Consider the following 21,064-nt stretch of genomic DNA (forward strand, 5'->3'; position numbering starts at 1 on the left):
CTTTAATACATTGGTGTTGACCTTGGTAGTTGAATATTAGTAGTAACATTTCAAAACAAGCTCAGCAAGAGCATACAAGTAGGAATCTGCTATGTATATGCCTGTCATGAGCTCTGCTTTTGTGGTTGTTTGGTGTGGATTTAATTACCAGTGCCTTACTTCTGTTAACTCACCTGTTGTGGCCATCTGTGAGTAGATGCCCTTTGTACAGTTGATACCATGTCAGTAGAAATTGCTGTTCTTGTCTCTAGCCACAAGATAATGACACAGCTTGCCCTGGAGTTATAGGGGTAGCTTTTGTAACTGTACCCTTTATTAGAAGGTTCATATATATAAACTTGCACAACAGTACAAGGTTGAAATATTAGCAGACAATAATAGACTGTCAGTACAGTTGTACATAAAATAGGTTTTACAATCCAACAATAAATGGTCTTTTTTTCCCCCTATAGTTCTTTGTGGGATATACCTCTTTCCTACACCACCAGCAATGGCAGTTCTTTCTTCCCTCATTACTCATATTTACTGGCCAACAAGTCAGGTATGTTCTGTTGAATGCCTCTTATGTTTACTGTGTGTCCTGACATAAAATATAGGTGAAGTATTTTCACTGGCTGTTCTTTATTTGTATATTAGCCTTCTGGAAAGTGTTCATTACATGTTTCAGAAGCACTGTTGCAGGTAGTTGGTGACTGAGGGTAAGTTCACATGGGGATGAGTTTAATACACATTAGGATTTTTTCTTCAGTTGGCTGGCATTTAATTTTAACATAAAGAAACTGCCTTGAATTTGTTCTAAGGACTGGTCTACACTAGGCTTTCTCAATCAAGGTTTCATGAAACCCTGGGGTTTATATAATTTTAAATTGTTAAACATTATTGGGTGATATGACTACACATAGTCATGAAGACCCATCCTCCTCCCCTCTATCCCAAAATGATGGGCCTGGAGGTGGTGGGAAGGGGAAAGGCCACAGGTGAGCATGTACATAACTCTGTTTTCCAGCTATATTCTGCACAATCGTGCTACTTCTGGGGTTTCTCGAATCCTGAAGAATATTTCAGGGTTTTCTCAATGGTAAAAAAATCAAGAAAGGCTGGTCTATACAAGCAACAGAAAGGTGATTATAGGTCCCAGGCAAGACTACCTTTCCCAATGTGAACTGGTGAATGCAGCAGCCTTTTAAGTCCAGTAAAAAATACTTCCAACTACTTATGTTACAAAGAAGTTGATTGACTGGCATCTCTGGAGCACCAAAACTGTGTCAGATGACGGAACCCTGTCACATCCTGTTTTTACTTTTTGTATGCATTTTGAAGCAGCAGGAAGAAAACCTTTGTTTTTCTTTTAGTTTTTTTGGGGGGACAGTTCAGAGAAAAATGGAAATATATGCAATACTTTCTGTTCCTATCAAACTTATAATTCTTTTAGTGGTTGAACGTAAGATGCACGATTGCTTACTTTACATATAAAATTGTACTGTTTGGCATATTTATGGAATTTAAAATTATAACTGTTTTCATTTTCTATAATAAAAATTGCAAATATACCCAATACTTGAAAAAGCATTGCAAACTACTGTACCCTGTGTCAGTACAGTACATGTGTTTTTTAACTTTGCTGTCTGACAAGTGGGGGGAAATCAAGGGAGAAAATAAATTCTGTAGTAAGCAAAAGAAAGTGCATTGAACAGAAGCTTATAAAGTTACATTAGGGAGCATGTTTGGATATTAAGCTAAACCTTAGAACACTGAAAGTATTGTTTAATATATTTATTTGTTTGTTTGTTTGTTTGTTTATTTATTTATTTATTTATTTATTTATTTATTTATTTATTTATTTATTTATTGTTTGATTTCTAGCCCGTCACTCCCAGAAGCAGCTCATTGCGGGTAACAAATATTGGCCCCCATTAAAACCTCCATTAAAATCACAACAACACAAATCCGGCATACCCTGGCAGCAATAAAAATCCCCCCTCCACCCAGTCCAGACAGTACCCTACCTCGGTGTTATGAGGAGTAGCCCGAGGTCTCAGTTTAAATAAATTACAGCATATTAATTGTTATCAATTTATTTTACATTTAAACACCATTCTTGAAATTGTATCTGTTTATTTTATGAGTTTTTTTTCTTTGAGTGCTCTAACAAATGTCTCAATTTTTACGTTGAAGAAACTGAAACAAGCCTCAGACTTCCATGGTGTACATTTTAAGTATGAAAAACCTTGACTTAAGAAACATTCATCCATTCTAAAAACAAAGTGTTTCAGAGGGGTTTTTTTCCAGTCGCCTCAATTTTAAAATATTTAGGTTGGGAAAGCTGATTTTTTCTGAAGGGGGGGGGGTCTTCATATCTCTTGTTCTTACCTGCTTTGAGTCATACTTTGGTATGTAGACAGAGCTGGGGAATCCATAGTTTAACTCATATGATTTATTATTATGTAGGTTTTTAAATATATGTCCTGACCTGGATGGCCCTGGCTAGCCCAGTCTTGTCAGCTCACAGAGCCAGGCAGGGTTGCCCCCGGTTGGTGCTTAGATGGGAGACTAACAAGGTAGTCCAGATGTAGTGCAGAGGCAGCCAGTGACCAGCCACGTGTTAGTCTCTTACCTTGAAAACCTTATGGGGTCTCTGTAAGTCAGCTGTGACTCAATGGCTCTTTTCACCACCACTTATTTATATACCACCTTTCTCCCAGGCATCCCACTATATAAAAATTTGATTCTGATTCTTTAGTTAAAAACAAACGTTTACATCATTGGCCTTTTAAGTTGGAGACAGCATTGCCAGTATTCTTTTCTGAGTTCCAGATGCTCTTGATTTGGGTGGTATTTTCCTGTTAGTAGTATATATTACTGACTTGGCTGTTCCCATGGATGAGTATATAAATTTTAAAATTCTAGAGCAATAAAGTTTATTTCCTTCCACTGTCTGTATGTTTCCCAGTGGCTTGGCATGGTGAATGTTGGAAAAGAAACCTTTGTTTTTGATAGTATAGCTTTTAATATTTTTAATTGGGTTCACTTCCACTTTCTTCAGCATAGGTGGACTTGTACCACCTTGTGATCTGAAAATACAACCAGTCCATCCAGTTAACTAATTATGCTGTTTTGTTGGAAATACTTTAAGAGTAAAGGAACTGCTATGATTCATAAATGTTTAGTGAGCTGTTCTTGTTTTGTTCATCTTTTTGAGATGAATAGTTCCATGTCTTCCTTTTGATGTGCAGTCTATATAATCCTTCTGTTTGCCTGGAGTTATATGCTTGGACGCACCAACACTGCTTCACGGTAGGAATGAAAAGAGATTTTGTAACAGAGAGCTTTGTGTAACCTGGCTCCTCTGTATATGAAAGAATGGGGCAATAGTGCCAGTTATGGAGATGTAAGTAATTCACTTCAGGACAGATACATTTTTATAATTGAAAACTGCTTCTGAGAAGATGAAAGCAGTGTGCATTAAAAAAAAATACATATGCTGCTACTGCCAACATTTAGCTTGCTGCATAGCTGAGATGTTAAATATGTTAATGAAAAGCAATAGATCATTTTTAAGGAGAAAAGACTTAAACAAAGCTACTCCTAATAGATCTGGGGAAAGGATGGGATGTTATGTGGTTATTACATCAAATGTACTGCTGATAGTTAAGATGGCCATGAAATATATTTTGCTAGTGGTATTAACTTTGGAAAGCTTCATACTAGGATGGGATTTTTTCATTTTATATACTGTAAGGTGAAATGTAAGACTGAATTCAGTGCATTAATTTCTCCATCGTGTGCTGAACCTCTCACAATTGGGTTCCTCTAGCCTATTTGGCAAGTAAATAAAATGGAGTCTTTCCTGTTCTTTCCCTAGGTGGAGAAATACTCTAAATGCCTAAAGGTCTTTTCTGTGCACAGAGCATCATCGTAGCATTAATTGTGGTAGTTAGACAAGTATATTACCAAATTTAATCTTTATCAGTCTACACTTAAATATAGCGCTTTGGTCATGTGCTCCCTCTCTGCAATAGGGCTGGCATAGATGATGGTAAATGGAAGGGCTGGCTAGGAAGCTTGTGTAGCTGAATGGCCATTTTGGGACTAGAATCATTCAGAAAATCCATTCAAAGGTGGATTATGCATGGCAGTGGCCACAGTGGACCACTGCCGATTCCTAGCAATGGGGCAGCATGCCACGCATCCCATGTACACAAGGGGAAAGAAATCTCCTGGCACACATGGTCTGCCCCGGAGCTCTGTGTGTACGCACGCAAGTTCAGGGCGGGTATATTCCACTATGTTTCCTGGCGGTGGCAGGGAGGTGGGGAGCATGAGGGGCCCACCACACAATGGTGGTTAAAAACACTCTGTTCAGCTATGCAGCACTGTGAAGCCAATTGGGGCATTTTGTGTCCCTGCAGGAACACTGTAGGTGTGGGGGAGGGGCCTGTACCTGCTGGGCCTTGGATGGCTGCCGCAACAAGATGCCATGGGCCATCAGAGCTCTTAATGCAGGCCAGGGCCAGGACAGGGCCCAGATGCATAAGCTGTCATGCAGGCACTGGCTCGCCCTTCCCTGCCTGGGCATAATTGGTCAGTGCCACTTGTCTGTTCAAGATAGCTTCCAGTTATGTATGATACCCTGAGATGTTGCATTATTTTCTTCCCTATGGATGATAGTTGCATCCCAGTATGATCTTCTAGCTGACCCAGGTCTTTTGTAAAACTAGGAAGACAGATGTTTTCTGGGATGGTTCTGGTGAAGTGTTTGTGCACTTATGAAGATGAAGCAAAATGATACTTTTGTTTCCCTTTCTCCATAGACAATATTACACTTACAGATAAAGTGAGCTGGGTCAAGTTCAACGTAGAATCGAATGGCTATTATATTGTGCAATATGACGATGATGGCTGGAAGGTTTTGATTCAGTTGCTGAACGAAGATCCCACTGCTCTGACATCCAGTGACAGAGCTAATCTGATCCATAACATTTTCAATCTAGCAGGGTAATTTTTTAAACCATGGTTATTACTACAGCTGTTCACTTGTCTTGCAGAACATAGCAAGGAGCAGCAAACATACTATGGGCAGCAAAGAGGTGGCAATCCTATTTCTTTGAAAGAACATAAGAGAAATGTAGTATCAAATTGTAATGTTGATATGTGTTACTTTAGAGTCAGTGTGATAAAGTAATTATGCCCAGTATTGTTGTTGTTACGAGACACTTCGTGGTGGCCTTAATGGCCATTGTATAGATTTATGTGAATTCTTTCAGAAGGTCCACTGGTGGACTTGAACTTGAGCTTTCAAAATCTGTAAGTGTAGCATGTTATTTCTTTCAAAAATAATCACAAAAGAGACATTGGACAAAAGATGTCATATTACTATGTCCAGTCAGGAGGCTTTCCTCTCCCGCCCCCCCCCCCCGCCCCGAAAAAACAACAACAACAGTGGACTTCTGGTTGTCATCAGCCAAATTTGACTGGATGTTTTATCTAAGAAGCAGTTACAGTAATAATAGCTCATTCCTTTAGAAATAGAATACTTGAGGAAACCAATTGACTATGACTACTGAAGGTGTCAGATGCTCCTGTAGAGAGTTTTGAACAATGCTACTTTTGTTGATGAAGACAAGAGAACTGTAGTAAACAGATGCTGATTTCTGCAAGAATAGTTTCATTTCAAATTAATCTTTCATAGACAGTGAAACAAACATGAGTGAGCATCTTGGTCCATTTAGCCTTCTCAGTTTATGTCTGCTAAGTCAAATTCAAATAGTCTTCTTAACCTACAAAGCCTTTAAAAATAAAAAGTCCTCACCTTGGCCACCTGTAAAGACTAGCCTGTAAGATTCACTAGAAGAGTAAATAGTAATATAAGCAATAGGAACAGCAAAAGGTTTAGTTTAGAGCTGCCTTACTAAATGGAAGCAAATGATAGTCTATAAGGGATGTAGAACTGTGATTGGTAGAGCTTAATAGCACTTGGGACCTCATCAAAACAGTACCACTGAAAATTTTGCTTCCAAGAACAGCAAATCTTTTTTCCAGCAAAGAGTGACTGGCCTAGCATAAAACTTTGTTCAAATACTAAGGAAAGTATAATGTAGAATAATAACAATAATTGCTATGGTTTTTAAAACAGGATGCCAAGCAATTTCTTTCCTATATTTGTTCCTGTATAAAAATTTTGAAAAGGAAGATGACTCTTTCTTGATCAGGCATCTTGCTTCTGAGACAAATCCTCTGTTGGGAAATTTTATCTATTTCAGTTCAGAAAAAATGTATGCCACTAACATCCTGTTGCAAGAGATGCTATCACAAAATCCATTTGTTTTTACACTGTACTGTCCTATGTGAATGTGAATGCAAGTTATTGAGAGTTAAAGGTCTCTTATTGATACTGAGAACTGGAGATTAATCAGAATGCTTGACTCCCCCTTTTTCATGTTGTTTTAGTTTAGGACTGGTATCAATGGATAGGGCCTTTGATCTGATTGGGTACCTAGAGAAAGAAAACAACACTGCTCCAATAACAGAAGCATTGTATCAAGTGAATCGTATCTACAACTTAGTTGAAAAGAGGGGACTGCAAATTCTTGCTGCCAAAATAGTGGTAAGTCCTTGGACAGTAGGCAGATACTAGCTATTCATAAGTTTAAAGAGATACCACCACTGTATGGTAGAACCATTCTATTCTAAACAGGTATCAGATCTAATTTTATATCAAGAAAATATATGTATAAAAGGTATTTTGGCAACTTGGAAGTAGCAATTTCTCAGTAGATGCAAAAGCCATCTGCTTGCAGCTTGGTTCCTAATAGTTCAGGTTCTTGGAATGAGCTACCCCAAATAGATTTCAAGCTTTAAGAACACATTCACTGTACTAAACTTTGATAATGAGAAATCTTCTACAAATCCTAATACTCCTGGTGCTTGACAACATTGATATAGTCTTAATTTTTTGGTCTTGGAAAATGAGATTGGGTTAAGCATCTTTGAATGCTTGTCCAAACCGTTTTGTACGCACTCAAATGTAAGCCCCAGATGTTTGAATTAGCATAGTGGTACAATTTGAGCTACAGAGTGAATGTACAGTGGGTCAATACTATTCAGCCCATCCATCTGGACTTTTAATGAAAATTGAATAGGAGGGAAGAGTGCCAGAAGAGATCCCAGGATTGTAAATGTGAGTTGTAGATACTTAGGAAATATTGAGCATTTTGAAGTACTTTGGGTTTAACAAAACCATCCTTGTACTTGTAACAGAGTTTTTGCTATGGTTCAGCGGTGTTCTTCCTTTGTTGTTTCTTAGAAAAAAGTGGAAAACATACTTGGAGAAAATATTAAGAAACAAACATGGACAAACAAAGAGAGCCTTTCAGAACAGGAGCTGCAATCAAGTCTGCTAACTTTTGCCTGTTCCCATAACTTAGGAAACTGCAGTACCACTGCCACAATGCTGTTTAATGAGTGGATGACTTCCAGTGGCACCAAAAGGTGAAACATAGATTTTTTTAAAATTAAAATATCCACTTTACCATGGCCTCAAGAAACATTTCCCCGTTACTTGACCACTGCCAGAATAAGACACTTTCCTCTAGTTTTTTTTCTCTGCATTGGATGCAGAAATGCTTGACTTAATGTCATCAAGTCAGAAACATTCTACCCCACTTTTTTCATGAAGTTAACAAATGTGGCTGCTGAGATCTGAATTAGACTTGCAAAGTAGGCAGTGTTCGTATGCTTGGGAATAAATCCCACTGTAGTCAATAAATCAACCTAAAGCAGATAGTTGTAGGTTTACATGCCGAATTTATGGTAATGAAGGCACAAAGCACAGGATTGCAGGTTCAAGGTGCTGCTTGTGCCACTTAAGATCACTAGGAGCACACAAAGGGGCCTTCCCAAAATGAGGCATCTATTCCTAGCGGAGCTTTACACTGAAGAAGTCATAGCTAGGCTATGGTTCCCTTGCTTTTGAATATGAACACGGTGGAACAGCTCATCTCTGCTTGCGTTGTACTGATACTCCTGAAATGCAAGCCTGTGTTTACATTTTAGCAATATAGTAAAGAGTAATATCAGGCTGCCCATCCAGTATCTCAATTATTAGTGTTCCTAGATGCAGTTATTTAGTATACTCATCAGTTGGCTCACTGCCTGGGTCACGTGGCACTGAGCATCCACTGCCAATTGATAGCTGCTCTCAAATGGTGGTATGCCAAGAGCTGACTTGTACACAGTTGCTCTTGGGTCAGGGTAACATGGACAAGATGTTAATAGGTGCAGACTTCTCGAAAAATGGCAATATATGTGAATACATTTGGGTCTTCAACCACTAGTTCAGGACCAAGAAATGGTTGATTTCAGTTCTAAAGTGGGATACACTAATGACATCACCAATTTTTGGTGGGGTCTTTTGAAGTAAAACAAAACTTATCAGTGGCCAAAAAACTAGTTCTTGTATCTTTGAGAGTTCCTTTGGCAAAGCAATGATGTCTGCTCCTGCTTATGTGGAAGTCAGAAAAACTGCTGTTGCTTCTCCCCCCTTTCCCCCAACTCTTAAAGGTTTCACTCCAGCTTTCCTTTAGATCTTAGAGATAAGAGATGAACCCAAAATGAATAGAAGTGGCCCCCCTGGACATGTGAGGCAGCTGTTGCTACTCGAGACCCAGTGTGCATTTAATGTTGGGCTGTTTTCCTCCAAAGCGAATTATACCTTTAATATTTTACAGCCTTGCTTCCCTGTTACCTTTCTGTCTGATCAGTCTTCTGATGTTATTTTGTGTGACATACAAATTCTTCTCTCGCATCTAGGGATTTGTTTAAGAGGGGTTATCACTTAGGGCATTTTTAGCTAAAATGCTTTGAAGTGGCTGTTGTCTTTAAGCTATTCTCATAAAGGTTTGTTCTCCCTGTGTAGTCTGCCAACAGATGTTATGAAGATCATATTCACAGCTGGAGCAAAAACTGAAATTGGCTGGCACTTCCTTTTGAAAATGTATTCCTCTTTGGTTTCTGAAACAGAAAAGCTCAAAATCCTTGAAGCACTAGCCAGCACAGATGATGTTGGAAATCTGATCAGGTATGAAGCTTTATGAAAACTAAAATCTTAAGGATCATCCCGGCCAGCCATTGATTCTTCTTTTCGTGTGGGCATTTTTTTGGTTTTAACCATTTTGGTTGGTTGATCGCTACAGGTTTGTACATCAGTCAGTCTAATTCTCAATCTGGCCAGATCTGTGGATACTTAAATCCAAAGGCTGGAATCATGAACAGAAAAGACAGATCCTTTTACAGACCTGAAAAATAGCTCAGGCTTGCAGGAAAATCTTTTAAAAATTGTTGGGAGCTAATAGAAGCAGTACCCACAGCTTTAAGAATTGAATGACCTTGGTGATTGTTGCTAGGCAACCACAACTGTATTGTCTTCTTCCATTGTTGGATTCTATCAGTAAAAGGCAGTGGAAAGGGTCCATGCTCTTTCCAGAACTGTTTTTGTCTTTGAAGATCTGGTAATCAGCATCAGGCTCACCAGCAACCACCTGATTTGCATACTGAGTCTCGACTGATTTCTGTTGTTCAACATCTGCACAATAGCCAATCTAGTATAGTGAGTTACAGTTTCAGGTTGGAATCTGGGAGAGCTAGGTTAAAATCATTGCGCCATAGAAGCTCACAGGGTGACATTGGGCCTGATGCTCATTCTTAGCTTGATCTATCTCACAGTGTTCTGAGGATAAAATGGAGGAAAGATAGATTTTGTAAACTGGTTTGAGTCCCTATTGTGGAGAAATGTAGGCTATGAATGAAATTATTACTGAAGATGGAGAAGAAATAAAAGGTAAGTTGGTTGGTGGATGGGAAGAGGAAAAAGAGGAGGAGGCTGGAGCAAGTATTGTGAGGAAGGGGATGCTATGCTAAGGAGATACCTTTTTCTCTTAGTTCCATTCCATAGATTGGATCCAGAAAAGCACAATATTGCTTTTCCTGTGCAGTCCATTGCTCCCCTAAAAATGTTTTGATTGACTGATTCATGCAATTTATATAATTGTGATGTCTCAGGGCAGTGCACATAAAAGAAGTAGGGAAAGGTACAGTATGAACAAGAAAGGATATAAACAGTTAACAGCACAACATATGATAATCATGAACCACTGAAGGGGTAACAACAACAGTCAGAGACATTTGGTTGTCAAGGCTGCCTGGTAGAGGGACAGTTGTGGGAAAGCCATTGGCCTCATCTGAAAGCCTAGCAGAAGAGCTCTGTGTTGCAGGTCCTACGGGACTGTTTGAGTTCTGATAGGGCCTTGAGTTTGTTGAGGAGCTCATTTCACCAGGTTGGGCCATAGCTGAGAAGGTTCTGCTTCTGGTCGAAGCGAGGTGGACTTCTTTGGGGATCACCACGTTGTTGGAATGGATAGAGCATGTCAGACTTTGGGGAATATATGCAGACAAATGGTCCTTGAGGAACACAGGACCCTGACCGCATATGGCCTGCAAGTTCCCCAGGATTCAGGCAGTGCCTACAAGTCATGTTATACGAGAGGTAGGGGCCTAGAGTGTGATGAGAAAATCAGCAGAAGTCATCCCTTCTCCACTGGGGGAAATGTTCTTCTGGTGGCAAGCAAGCATTGAATCTAACCCAGATTTTTTTTTCTTCCTGTTTTGTTCTCTTGCTGAATACAAAAGGAATATGTGCAAAAGGGAATGCAAGTGGAGGGAAGCAGATTTAGAGGTCACTTTGGCTCCAAGCAGATAGTCTTTACCGGTCCAAACTTATGCAGGTGGGGGAATTCCATCTTCTCACTCTGCATCCTTTCCACACCTTATATTTCAGAGGCCCCATATGCAAGATTACAAATAGAGGCCAATGCATATAGGCTCCATATGTATGAAAATACCTTGGAAAAAATGAAGTAATGGATTGCACATATGCAGTGTGGCTTCTCTAACACATGGAGGCTGGGTGAAAGGGTAGAGCCAGTGGATACAATTCTAACCATCCCTGCATATATTTGTACATATACAGTGTGTGCGTGTAGGGCTAAAGTAACTCTCTGAAATTGCCTTTGCCCTTTTTTCTATGCATGCATACCTAAGCAGCATCCCTACCTCAAGGAATCCTGGGTCATGTAGTTTCCAGTGTTCCTCTTATTTTTTTCTAAAGCACTGGGCACTCAAAGTGGGTTGTGATGGTTGAGATGCTGTATTTGCAACAGATTACTTTGCATGCTGGAAAAGAACTATTAGGAGGATGGCATTCACCCTGAAATGAAGATAAATATGCCCTACCAAAGTTCATATGCTGAGGTGTGTGACTGCTTGGTGAACACTACTAACTAGAAAATAATGATAATACTGTGCCATGGGATTGCCAAGCGTCGAACATGACTGAATGGCTGACAACAACAACAACTTGGTGTAAGATTTCTACAATGTCTGGACTCTGTGTAGGATTTTTATCATCACATTGGAATCTTGATTTGTGACTATGCAGAAGATCATAGAAGGATCAGAATTTTGATGGGATTATATCTAGCACAGAGGAAGAGAACACTTTCTAAGGTAGAATGTGATTTTTTGACTGCTGCTTGACACTCAGCCAGGGAAATTCCTCAGTTGCAATGCATTGTACCATACCCAGTTCAGATGTCTCATAATGGTGTATCTCTAAAGTCTCTTACTTAGGCTGCTTTCTCTACCTAGGTTGATGCAAATAAGTCTCGAAGGAGTCCATATTAGATCACAGGATCTTTCACATATTATAAGAACAGTCAGCCAGACTTTGCCCGGGCACTTAGTGGCCTGGGACTTCGTCAAAGAGAATTGGGATCAACTTATAAGAAAGTAAGACTCTTCTTGAGTTCTGTTTTACTCTGAGCGCGTGTGGAAATACATACTCATCTTCAGTACACAAACCATACTATGTAGGGCTATTTTTTAAATTGAGAAGTACTACTAATACAGTTAAGTTTTATACATCTACACATTAGTTTCTTGAATCTACAAGCATCCTCTTTTTAAATTGTTTGCAGTTAACTTCACATAGCTGTAGTAACTGGCCATCTTACATTCTTTTGAGTTTTGACATTGAGATGGAATAGGTATGATCTTGACATTTAACATTCTGTGTGTGTGTGTTTGCATGTATCTGCTGACTTTGTTTTCACATCCAGCATCTGATTAAGTGACCCCCACCCACACTCATTCTTTGAAACCTTTAGCTCCTTCATCGTGCGTACATGGAGATTGCCTTGGTCACGGAAGTGCAGTGCATGCTGACTGACCAAGAGCATGCATGACCATATGAAATTGCAGTATACTGAATTAGGATCTTGGCCCAAGCTACTCAAGCTTGTAGCAGCTCTCCAAGGCAGAGGTCCTTCACATCACTGACTGCCTGTTTCCTTTAACTGAAGATGCTAGAAGTTGAATTTGCGACCTTCTGCATTCCAAGCAGTAACCCTGCCATTCCAGATTCTGTCTTCAGATGCCAGGCATAATTCAAAACACCGTGTCTAATTTGTGAAGCATGTATGTGTTCTTGGAGAGTGTTCTCCAACTTTGCTGTTACCTACCCTCCTGAGTTAGAACAATGTCCTATAAATTTTATAGGACCTCTGTAACAGCTTCGCTGTATAATAAAGCTTCACGCCTCCCGATTGGGCCAAAGATCAGACAGGGCCTGCCCCACCCTCTGGCGAACTCACCACCATTGCATTCCTGGCCACCCCAGCCAACCACTTGAAGGTTTCCCGGCCACTTGAAGGCTTCCCGGCCCATGGGGGAAGGGGAGCCACCCCCTTCCCCTGTAGGAGGCTTTCCCTAGAGCCCACTGTATTTGTCCTGCAGCGGCCTTTAAGGCTAGTTATAATATATAATTGTTTTTATGACTAAGTTAAATCTCCTGACTTTATTTATAAAAGTGGTTGTCTTTTAATATTGTCACATACCATATAACTTCAACATATCTGACATTAATTAATTATTTTAAAATAAATACTAGCTGATCTTTATGCATTCTCTTTAATTTTAGATTTCACAGTGGATCATTCACAATTCAAAATATTGTGACTTCAACAACTCATCAGTTCTCAACAGAGGAACATCTGCGTGAGGTATGTTGAAAAAAGACTTCACAAAAATACTGCTTTGGGAGGTGTGGGGTATTGTCATTGACATGATTGCAAGAGAATACATAGCAGGGGTCAAAATCTTGTGCCTTGGCATTTTTTCAGCTTCCATTCCCTATTCTTCTACTCTTGTTAGTCTCTAAGTCATAACTTACGTACCAACGTTTGGAATTTAAGAGACTGCTGTTGAACTTGTTATGTATGTAATAAGATGGCTATTATTTACAGTGTAATTGGCAGTTTACATTCCAATCCCAAAGAAGGTCAATGCCAAAGGATGTTCAAACTACCGCACCATTGCACTCATTTCTCATGCTAGCAAAGTTATGCTCAAAATCCTACAAGCTAGGCTCCAGCAATATGTGGACCGAGAACTTCCAGAAGTACAGGCAGGATTTCGAAGAGGCAGAGGAACTAGAGATGGAAAAAGCTAGGGAGTTCCAGAAGAACATCTACTTCTGCTTCATTGACTATGCTAAAGCCTTTGATTGTGTGGAGCACAAATTATGGCAAGTTCTTAAAGAAATGGGAATACCAGAGCATTTTATTTGTCTCTTGAGAAACTTATATGCAGGTCAAGAAGCAACAGTGAGAACAGAACATGGAATCACTGATTGGTTCAAAATTGAGAAAGGAGTTCGGCAAGGATGTATACTGTCGCCTTGCCTATTTAACTTGTATGTGGAGCACAACGTGAGAGATTAGAGGAGTCACAAATTGGGATCAAGATTTCAGGGAGAAATATCAACCTCAGATATGCAGATGATACCACTCTAATGGCAGAAAGTGAAGAGGAACTAAAGAACCTTTTAATGTGGGTGAAGGAGGAGAGTGCAAAAGTTGGCTTGAAACTCAACATCAAGAAAACAAAGATCATGGCATCTGGCCCTCTCAATTCCTCGCAAATAGATGTGGAAGAAATGGAGATAATGACAGATTTTATTTTCCTGGGCTCCAAGTTCACTGCAGATGGGGACTGCAGCAAAGAAATTAAAAGACGCTTGCTCCTGGGGATGAAAGCTATGGCAAATCTAGACAGCATCCTAAAAAGCAGAGACATCACCCTGCCAACAAAAGTGTGTTTAGCAAGGCTATGGTATTCCCAGTTGCAATGTATGGCTGTGAAAGTTGGACCATAAATAAGGCCGAGAGTCAAAGAATTGAGGCTTTTGAACTCTGGTGCTGGAGAAGACTCTTGCGAGTCCCTTGGACTGCAAGGTGAACAAATCGGTCAGTCCTAGAGGAGATCAGCCCGGACTGCTCCTTAGAAGGCCAGATTCTGAAACTCAAATACTTTGGCCATCTCATGTGAAGGAAGGACTCCCTGGAGAAGAGCATAATGCTGGGAGCGATCGAGGGCAAAAGAAGAAGGGGACAACAGAGAATGAGGTGGCTGGATGGAGTCACTGAAGCAGTAGGTGCAAACTTAAATGGACTCCGGGGAATGGTAGAGTACAGGAAGGCCTGGAGGATCATTGTCCATGGGGTTGCGATGGGTCGGACACGACTTCGCACCTAACAACAACAAATTGGCATCCAATTCTAAATGGAGATTTTTCTTACCTGTTTGGCTTTCCAGATGCATCAGTAAAAGCTCATTTGCTTTGTCCTGCCATTTTTTTAAACATATGTTTTGTTTCTTTAGGTGAAGGCATTCTTTGAGTCTAAGTCAGAGGAGACTGCACAACTCCGATGTGTCCAAGAAGCCATTGAGACAATTCAACTGAATATCCATTGGATGAACATAAACTTGGTGAATCTAGAGAAGCTGCTGCTGTAATGTTTGCGGTGCTCCCAGAGCTCATATTAGCCACTTGGAATGCTGCGACTCGTAGTCTTTTTGCTTTTGCAAAAACCAGGGTTGAAAAAGGGCAATGCAACTTTCTTTGCACTGTGAGAGGATTTTAGTTAGCTCAGGGTACATCTCTTCCTAAGCTGGCTCTCTTTGGCGTGAACTGGGCACTGTTGCTTTTTAAGGGAGTAGCCATTCATTGGCCAAACATCTACTCAAAAAGGAGACAACTTCTAATATGGTTGCGCTTCTCCCTTCCATTTTGAAACCTAGTTGCATTTTCTCAAATTTGGATAGAGACAGGACAAGAGCAACAAGGCAGCAACTCCCCCGAGAGCCGCTTTCCTTTGTCTGATCCACCTTCTGTGTTGTCAGCAATTTCTTGCGTTGTAAATACTGTACTTGTTGTGGAGCACGTGTTTGTTTAAATACCATGATTCTCAGTGGCTGCTAAAGCATATAAAATGGAGGTGAAAAGCTAGAAGTCAAATGTTGGATTTCTTTTGGATTATTTGCCAAAAGTTATACATGTATAGGATATAATTATTGGTAGAAAATTTATTATAATTTTCAGTGTAGCTGAGTGCTACAACTGTATATTAAATAAGTCAAGCAATTCTTATTTTAAAAAATTGGGAAGGGGCAAAATTTGTGTATAATTTGATAAATGAGATGGATAAAATTTTGAATCCTGTCTTTCAGACATCCCACCTTCTTGTAGTTACATAAATGTACTTTTTAGCGCTGTTGAAAAAATTCTATAGAACATTATACAGGCAGTTATTCTGCCTGATGCAATACTTTTACTGCTGATTTCCAGCCTTTATTTACTTTGCATCTTTCTGAGGGTCCTCGTTAATAAGATGACACAGCATTAATTAATGTATGCTGCAGAATAAAATGACACAGCATTAATTAATGTATGCTACACGACCCAGCCCTGGAAATCTTGCTTTTATTCATGTGTTCTCTGTGATAGGCCAACAATGCTGGGCAAAGCTGAAATGGAAATTTTTGTATAGATGACCCAAGACAGGTTAAATTTACTAAAGGGTGTGCAAATCAGAGGCACTTCAGGTGTCTGAATACAGTTTAGGCCACTCTGAAGACAGACAGACATAAGGGCAAGGAAAGCATTTAGAACCAAATTAGCTCCTTACTGTTAAAAATGGAAAACTGGATTTCATCAGGGCTGCTGTGGCTGTCTGTCTGTCTTGATTCATCACATATATAGCAAAATTTTGATTAAAATACCTAGCTTTCCAACTATGAAGAAAACAGGACAGAGTAACTGAAAGTAATGTGTTTGGTTATATTGAAGCAAGCTCTTCAATATTCTTAGGTAGTTCTGTTTTTCAGACTGGTCAGAAACATCTCATCTTGATATAATCCAAGAAGAGATCCCCCCCCCCACACACACAAACACACACACTTACTCTAACTGAAAAGAAAAAAAATCCCTTTAAGGTCATGTGGTTGCCATGACCAGGATAGAGGATGTGGATTGCTCAGCATTCTCTTCTGATCTTCCTGTTCTACACTCCTCTCCTGGCTATACCTTCTCCTATGCACTGATCCTCTCTTCAGGTTGTTTAGTTACAGTAGTGATGGCTTTAAATCTGTAGATTAACTGACCCGTTATTTCTCATTCTTGGGTCACCCAACACTGTTCTGCAGTATATAGATTCACTTGCTACTGGAAACGTGAAGTGTACTTGAAAATATAGTACACCACTATCTTCAAATTAAGAATATAATGTTAAAAGCACTGTTTTTCTAAGATCTCTGTTCAGTTATTTATTTTTTTTAGTATGGAATTTAGATTTTTTTATGTGGTGGTCAATCATGTTTAATCTTTGCTTGCCCATGCCTGGACTGAGAGTCAATCCCCAGGAGAACCGATCAAAGCTATCTCACTTACTTCTAAAATTGCAAGTGAAATACAGTTTGGATTCTAACAAGCTCTGATTTCTTTTTTAATTTCCTGTTGGTTCACTGAAAGTTGGAGTGGTTGGATTTTCCTTTATTTTTTAAATTCAAGCCAAAGCAGCGGTTCACAGGTATTAAGTCTTGTGTTAGATGAACTTTAATCTGTGCTGTACTGATCCTTTCAGAAGGATAATTATGCATTGTAGTAATATTCAGAGGTCTTTTCTGTAGTTTAATAATATGGAGTGAGTCTTGTTCAAGTAAAGAATTTTCTAGTGTTTTAAGACACATACAGGGCTATTACTGGTATATGTTCTTAAATGGTGAAATCTTAGTTCTGTTGAATATTTCTTAGCTTTGGAAACATCTAGAGATGTTATGGCATCATACTCAATAGTATCTCCTGTTTATACATGCACGCACCCATACCTTGCTGATGTCACTCCTCTTAATTTCTCAGTTCTAAAATTTTGTCAGAGAGAATGTTTCTCTTTTTTCAGCCTCTTCCTCCCACCAACCCCTTATGTAGAAATATATCACAGAAATGTTCAAGTAATGATTTTTTCTCTTTAATCGTCTTGAATTTGGTTTTAAATCTTTCTGGGTTGTGGGTTTTTGCAAAGAAAGAATTGGAATAGGGACAATCTTGGTTGTATTTAATCTAATAGTAGCAATGATTCATGTGCCTTATGGATTATACTATATTTGGTGTGAAAGGAACATATTGGTGTATATAAAGAAAGTCTGTATTTTTACACTCTCCTTTCACTACTATTGTCTTACCTATAGGAAGGTGTGTGTTGTGGTTATCGAATTAATTAAACCTTTTTTATGCCCATCTTATTCGAATGTATTGCAATAAAACTGATTCTTAGGTCCTTGGGACTAGAAGTCAATTACTATGATCTAAAGCTCTGTGGAGTTCTGATGTACACATCAAAAGTGACACACAAGCAAGAGTTCTGTTGTTAATATCACTGAGTCAACTTGGAGCATTCATTGATACTAAAACCAGAAGCATCTGCTAACATGTTTTCTCAAAGGGTATTGAGTCTTGCATATACTTCTCAAATCTACTGCTCAGCTGACTGTAACTGACTAGGTTTCAATCCAGGTCTAATTTATAACTTCTAGGTATCATCCTTAATTATCATGTCTCTACGAGTTTAAAGCACAATTTGTAGCATTCCACTGTCAAACTTCATAAGTTAGACCAGGGGAAAATGACATTCAACTTTTCACCTCTCATGTTCACATCATACAGTTTGTAAAAATACATAGAAATATTGTTTTTCATTTTTCAAATGAAAGTTAGATGCAGTGACCAAATCACAAAAGAGCGAACCACGTTTCTTCTTTAAAATAGTTGCATAATTCTTAAAGGCAGGAGAACAATAATGGCAGTCACTCCCTCCTTTTGAGGTGGATAAAGTAAGCTTTCCATGAGCATCAGACTATTAACAGACAGACATGGGAATTTGAAGGTGTCGGACTGAAGAGTCCAGTTATCTTTTGTTGTACCAAAGTCTCCAGATGCTTTTAAATTAACTTGGTCTCTTGACATTAGGAGTTGCTGTGTGCATTTCATCGGGGAATTCTAAAGCTGTTACAAAATTAGCTACTCTAGTTTTTCCAGTTACTCAATGCTCAATTCAGAAGCCTTGGGGAAAAAAGGAAACTAGCATAGCATAGCAGATCATATTTTGTGGACACTATATTCAAAGTTATGTATGAGCACCCTGAGAAATCCACTTTTGTGTTGTGTTTTTATTAAAGCCAAAGTTGTACCCAAACAATGCAGCCAGACCCGTTGAAATCATCTGTAGCTAAAGCTACTTTGCATATTCCTTCAAAGCACAGACAGTTTGCATATTGGCCATCTTAAAACTGACATTAACATTCTTTACATTTTCACAAGGTAATTGCATAAATATACTAGTTTGAATTTAACTTTGTTTCTTTCTAGGGATGTTGGAGAGGAAAGATAGTAAGGGAGGGTTTTTTTATTTCTTTTTTTTTTGCAATGGATCTTGTTGGTTTTAAGGTTTCTGCCATACATGAAACTGGAGATTCATTAAAAAAAATAGTACTCCAAGGAATGGGATTGTGGCCATTTTTCACTAGAAGCAACATGCTTCAGGATGCTGATCCTCAAACTGAATCATATTGACATGATTATATGTCTTTCACCTGTTCTCTATTAGATGGCACATTCTTCACTTGCATACATTTTCTTTCTTAATCTTTATGGGAAGACGTTATCTTTTACACTCTGACTTTAAATTAATGTTTCATTAACTGTACATTTTAATGCATTTCATGAATGCATTTCACTTCTGTGTGTGTTTGAAATGCTATTAAAGACAGCAAGTCCTAAAGCCTAAGTTTAGTCAGGTGCATATTACATGGCCTCTGTCTTCAAGTACATATAGAAGACAATGCAGGGATACAGTCTAGCATAGTTGTTAAATCTTGGTTTTTTTATTCTGTGTCATGATGCAGCTAATTGGTTTGTCATGTATCAAATGAAATGGTGGTTAAAAACTTTAGCCACTTTATAAATGTCATTTGCCATACTAAACTCTCAGGTCATAGGCTTCCATAAGTTATAAACCTTCTAGGTTTGCTGAATTACTTAAACCTGCTGTTGTAGTAGAAATACCAACCTTTACACATGATGTTATTTTGATCAAAGCAGTGATCTGGCATCTTTTTTTAGTTAGTCATGGCACCATGTAGCAAATTACTGTAAAAACCTGAAATAGTTACCTTTAAAAAAATGTGGAATGGTATGATGCTTGAACGGATGCTTGAAAGCCTCTGAAAGCTTTTGATTTTCAAAGGAAGGGTGGAATTTTAGAGTAAATTTGCAGCAGATCTGTGGAGAGAAGTGAGATCTTTAATTCTATTGGTAGCAAGAAGTTGACCTAAATATGATAACATCAAAGTAATTTTGGAATTTCAAATGCAACAGAAATTTGGGGAAGGGTTAAACTTTCTGGGTTCAGGACTCTAAAAGTGCACAGTGCAAGGTACAATTGCCTAAGCAGTAACACTCCAAGTTATAAGTTGAAAGGTTTCTGAAAACTTGGTGTGTGTACTTGTCTGCCAATATATATGCAAATTTTGGTTTTCCTTATTTTGTAAAAGGGAATTAAAGCGTGTTTTATTTGTTCTTCAAGTTAAATGGCTTGCATTATTACCAGCACTGATTTTGAAGGGCATGTGTACTGCAAACACTGTTATGTTTTGGGGGGAGGGATGGTCAAATTAAAATAAAATCTTTAAGTACAAAAGGCTTGTTTTAATCTTTACTTCAGTTCTTTAGACATTTATTTACAAAGAATATTGTATGAATGTACCAGCTTATTACATACCAACCATGTCTGTCAAGAAGATAATCTAAACTTGTGAGATTTAGGCAACCCTCAACAGATCCACCATTGTTGTTTGATGGGGTTTATTCCCGAGAACTGTCTAGGAGTACACTCTTCACAGGCTTAACTATATCATTGGTCTAGGTAACAGTGCTCATTTTCAAGATCTACCACCTCTTCCAAATGATCAAGGTGGGGGAGGGGGGCTTCTTCTCTAGCAGACATTCTACTATTAAATTCCACTATAATGTGGCTGCTCTGATTAAAGCAGCAGTTCCTGCACCTGGTGTGATTGGCCTTGCAGTTTATTACATAAATGTCCTTAGGGACATTTATGCTGTTGCCCCTTCAAAATGACCCTCGTTGTAAGGCACCATCTTTTGGGTTTGGATACTGGCATAGAAAATGGTGCTGTGATGTTAGAGAGACAGGGTTCTTCCAAGAACAAAGTGGAGGGCAAGGGAACACTGGTGTGAGACACTTTGGGTCTCCCCCTGAGGAGAAAAGGACAGGGTAGTAAGCATTTTGTGGCATTTAAAAACTTAAGAAGAACCCTCCTGGATCTGACCAGTGGTCCATCTAGTTCATCATTCTGTCTTACACAGTGGCCAACCAGTTTTGGAAAGCCAATAACAGCATAGAGGCCATGACCTTTCCCTGGTTTGCCTTTTGGCACTTGTATTCAGTGGATGACTGCCACTGAACCTGGAAGTTCCCCTCAATCACCATATCTAGGAGCCACTGGTATTATCCTCCATGAATCTATCTAATCCCCTTTTAAATTTGTCTATTAATTTGGCGATTACTGCATCATCTGGCAACAAATTCCATATTTTAAT

At 39.0% G+C, this 21,064-nt stretch overlaps 1 protein-coding gene across 1 annotated transcript in view; it reads left to right on the forward strand.

The window, feature by feature from the left end:
- LNPEP (leucyl and cystinyl aminopeptidase) overlaps positions 1–17,726 on the forward strand; it is a 51,522-nt gene extending 33,796 nt beyond the window's left edge. The window contains exons 11-18 of the mRNA XM_077347675.1: positions 453–541; positions 4,812–4,995; positions 6,448–6,604; positions 7,304–7,488; positions 8,915–9,076; positions 11,701–11,841; positions 13,031–13,112; positions 14,773–17,726. Coding sequence (XP_077203790.1) covers positions 453–541; positions 4,812–4,995; positions 6,448–6,604; positions 7,304–7,488; positions 8,915–9,076; positions 11,701–11,841; positions 13,031–13,112; positions 14,773–14,907 — 1,135 coding nt within the window. The 3' untranslated portion in view covers positions 14,908–17,726. The remainder of the gene's footprint in view (positions 1–452; positions 542–4,811; positions 4,996–6,447; positions 6,605–7,303; positions 7,489–8,914; positions 9,077–11,700; positions 11,842–13,030; positions 13,113–14,772) is intronic.
- Positions 17,727–21,064: the final 3,338 nt, after the last annotated feature.

The sequence above is a fragment of the Paroedura picta genome, chromosome 7 (assembly GCF_049243985.1).
Source record: "Paroedura picta isolate Pp20150507F chromosome 7, Ppicta_v3.0, whole genome shotgun sequence".
NCBI lineage: Eukaryota > Metazoa > Chordata > Lepidosauria > Squamata > Gekkonidae > Paroedura > Paroedura picta.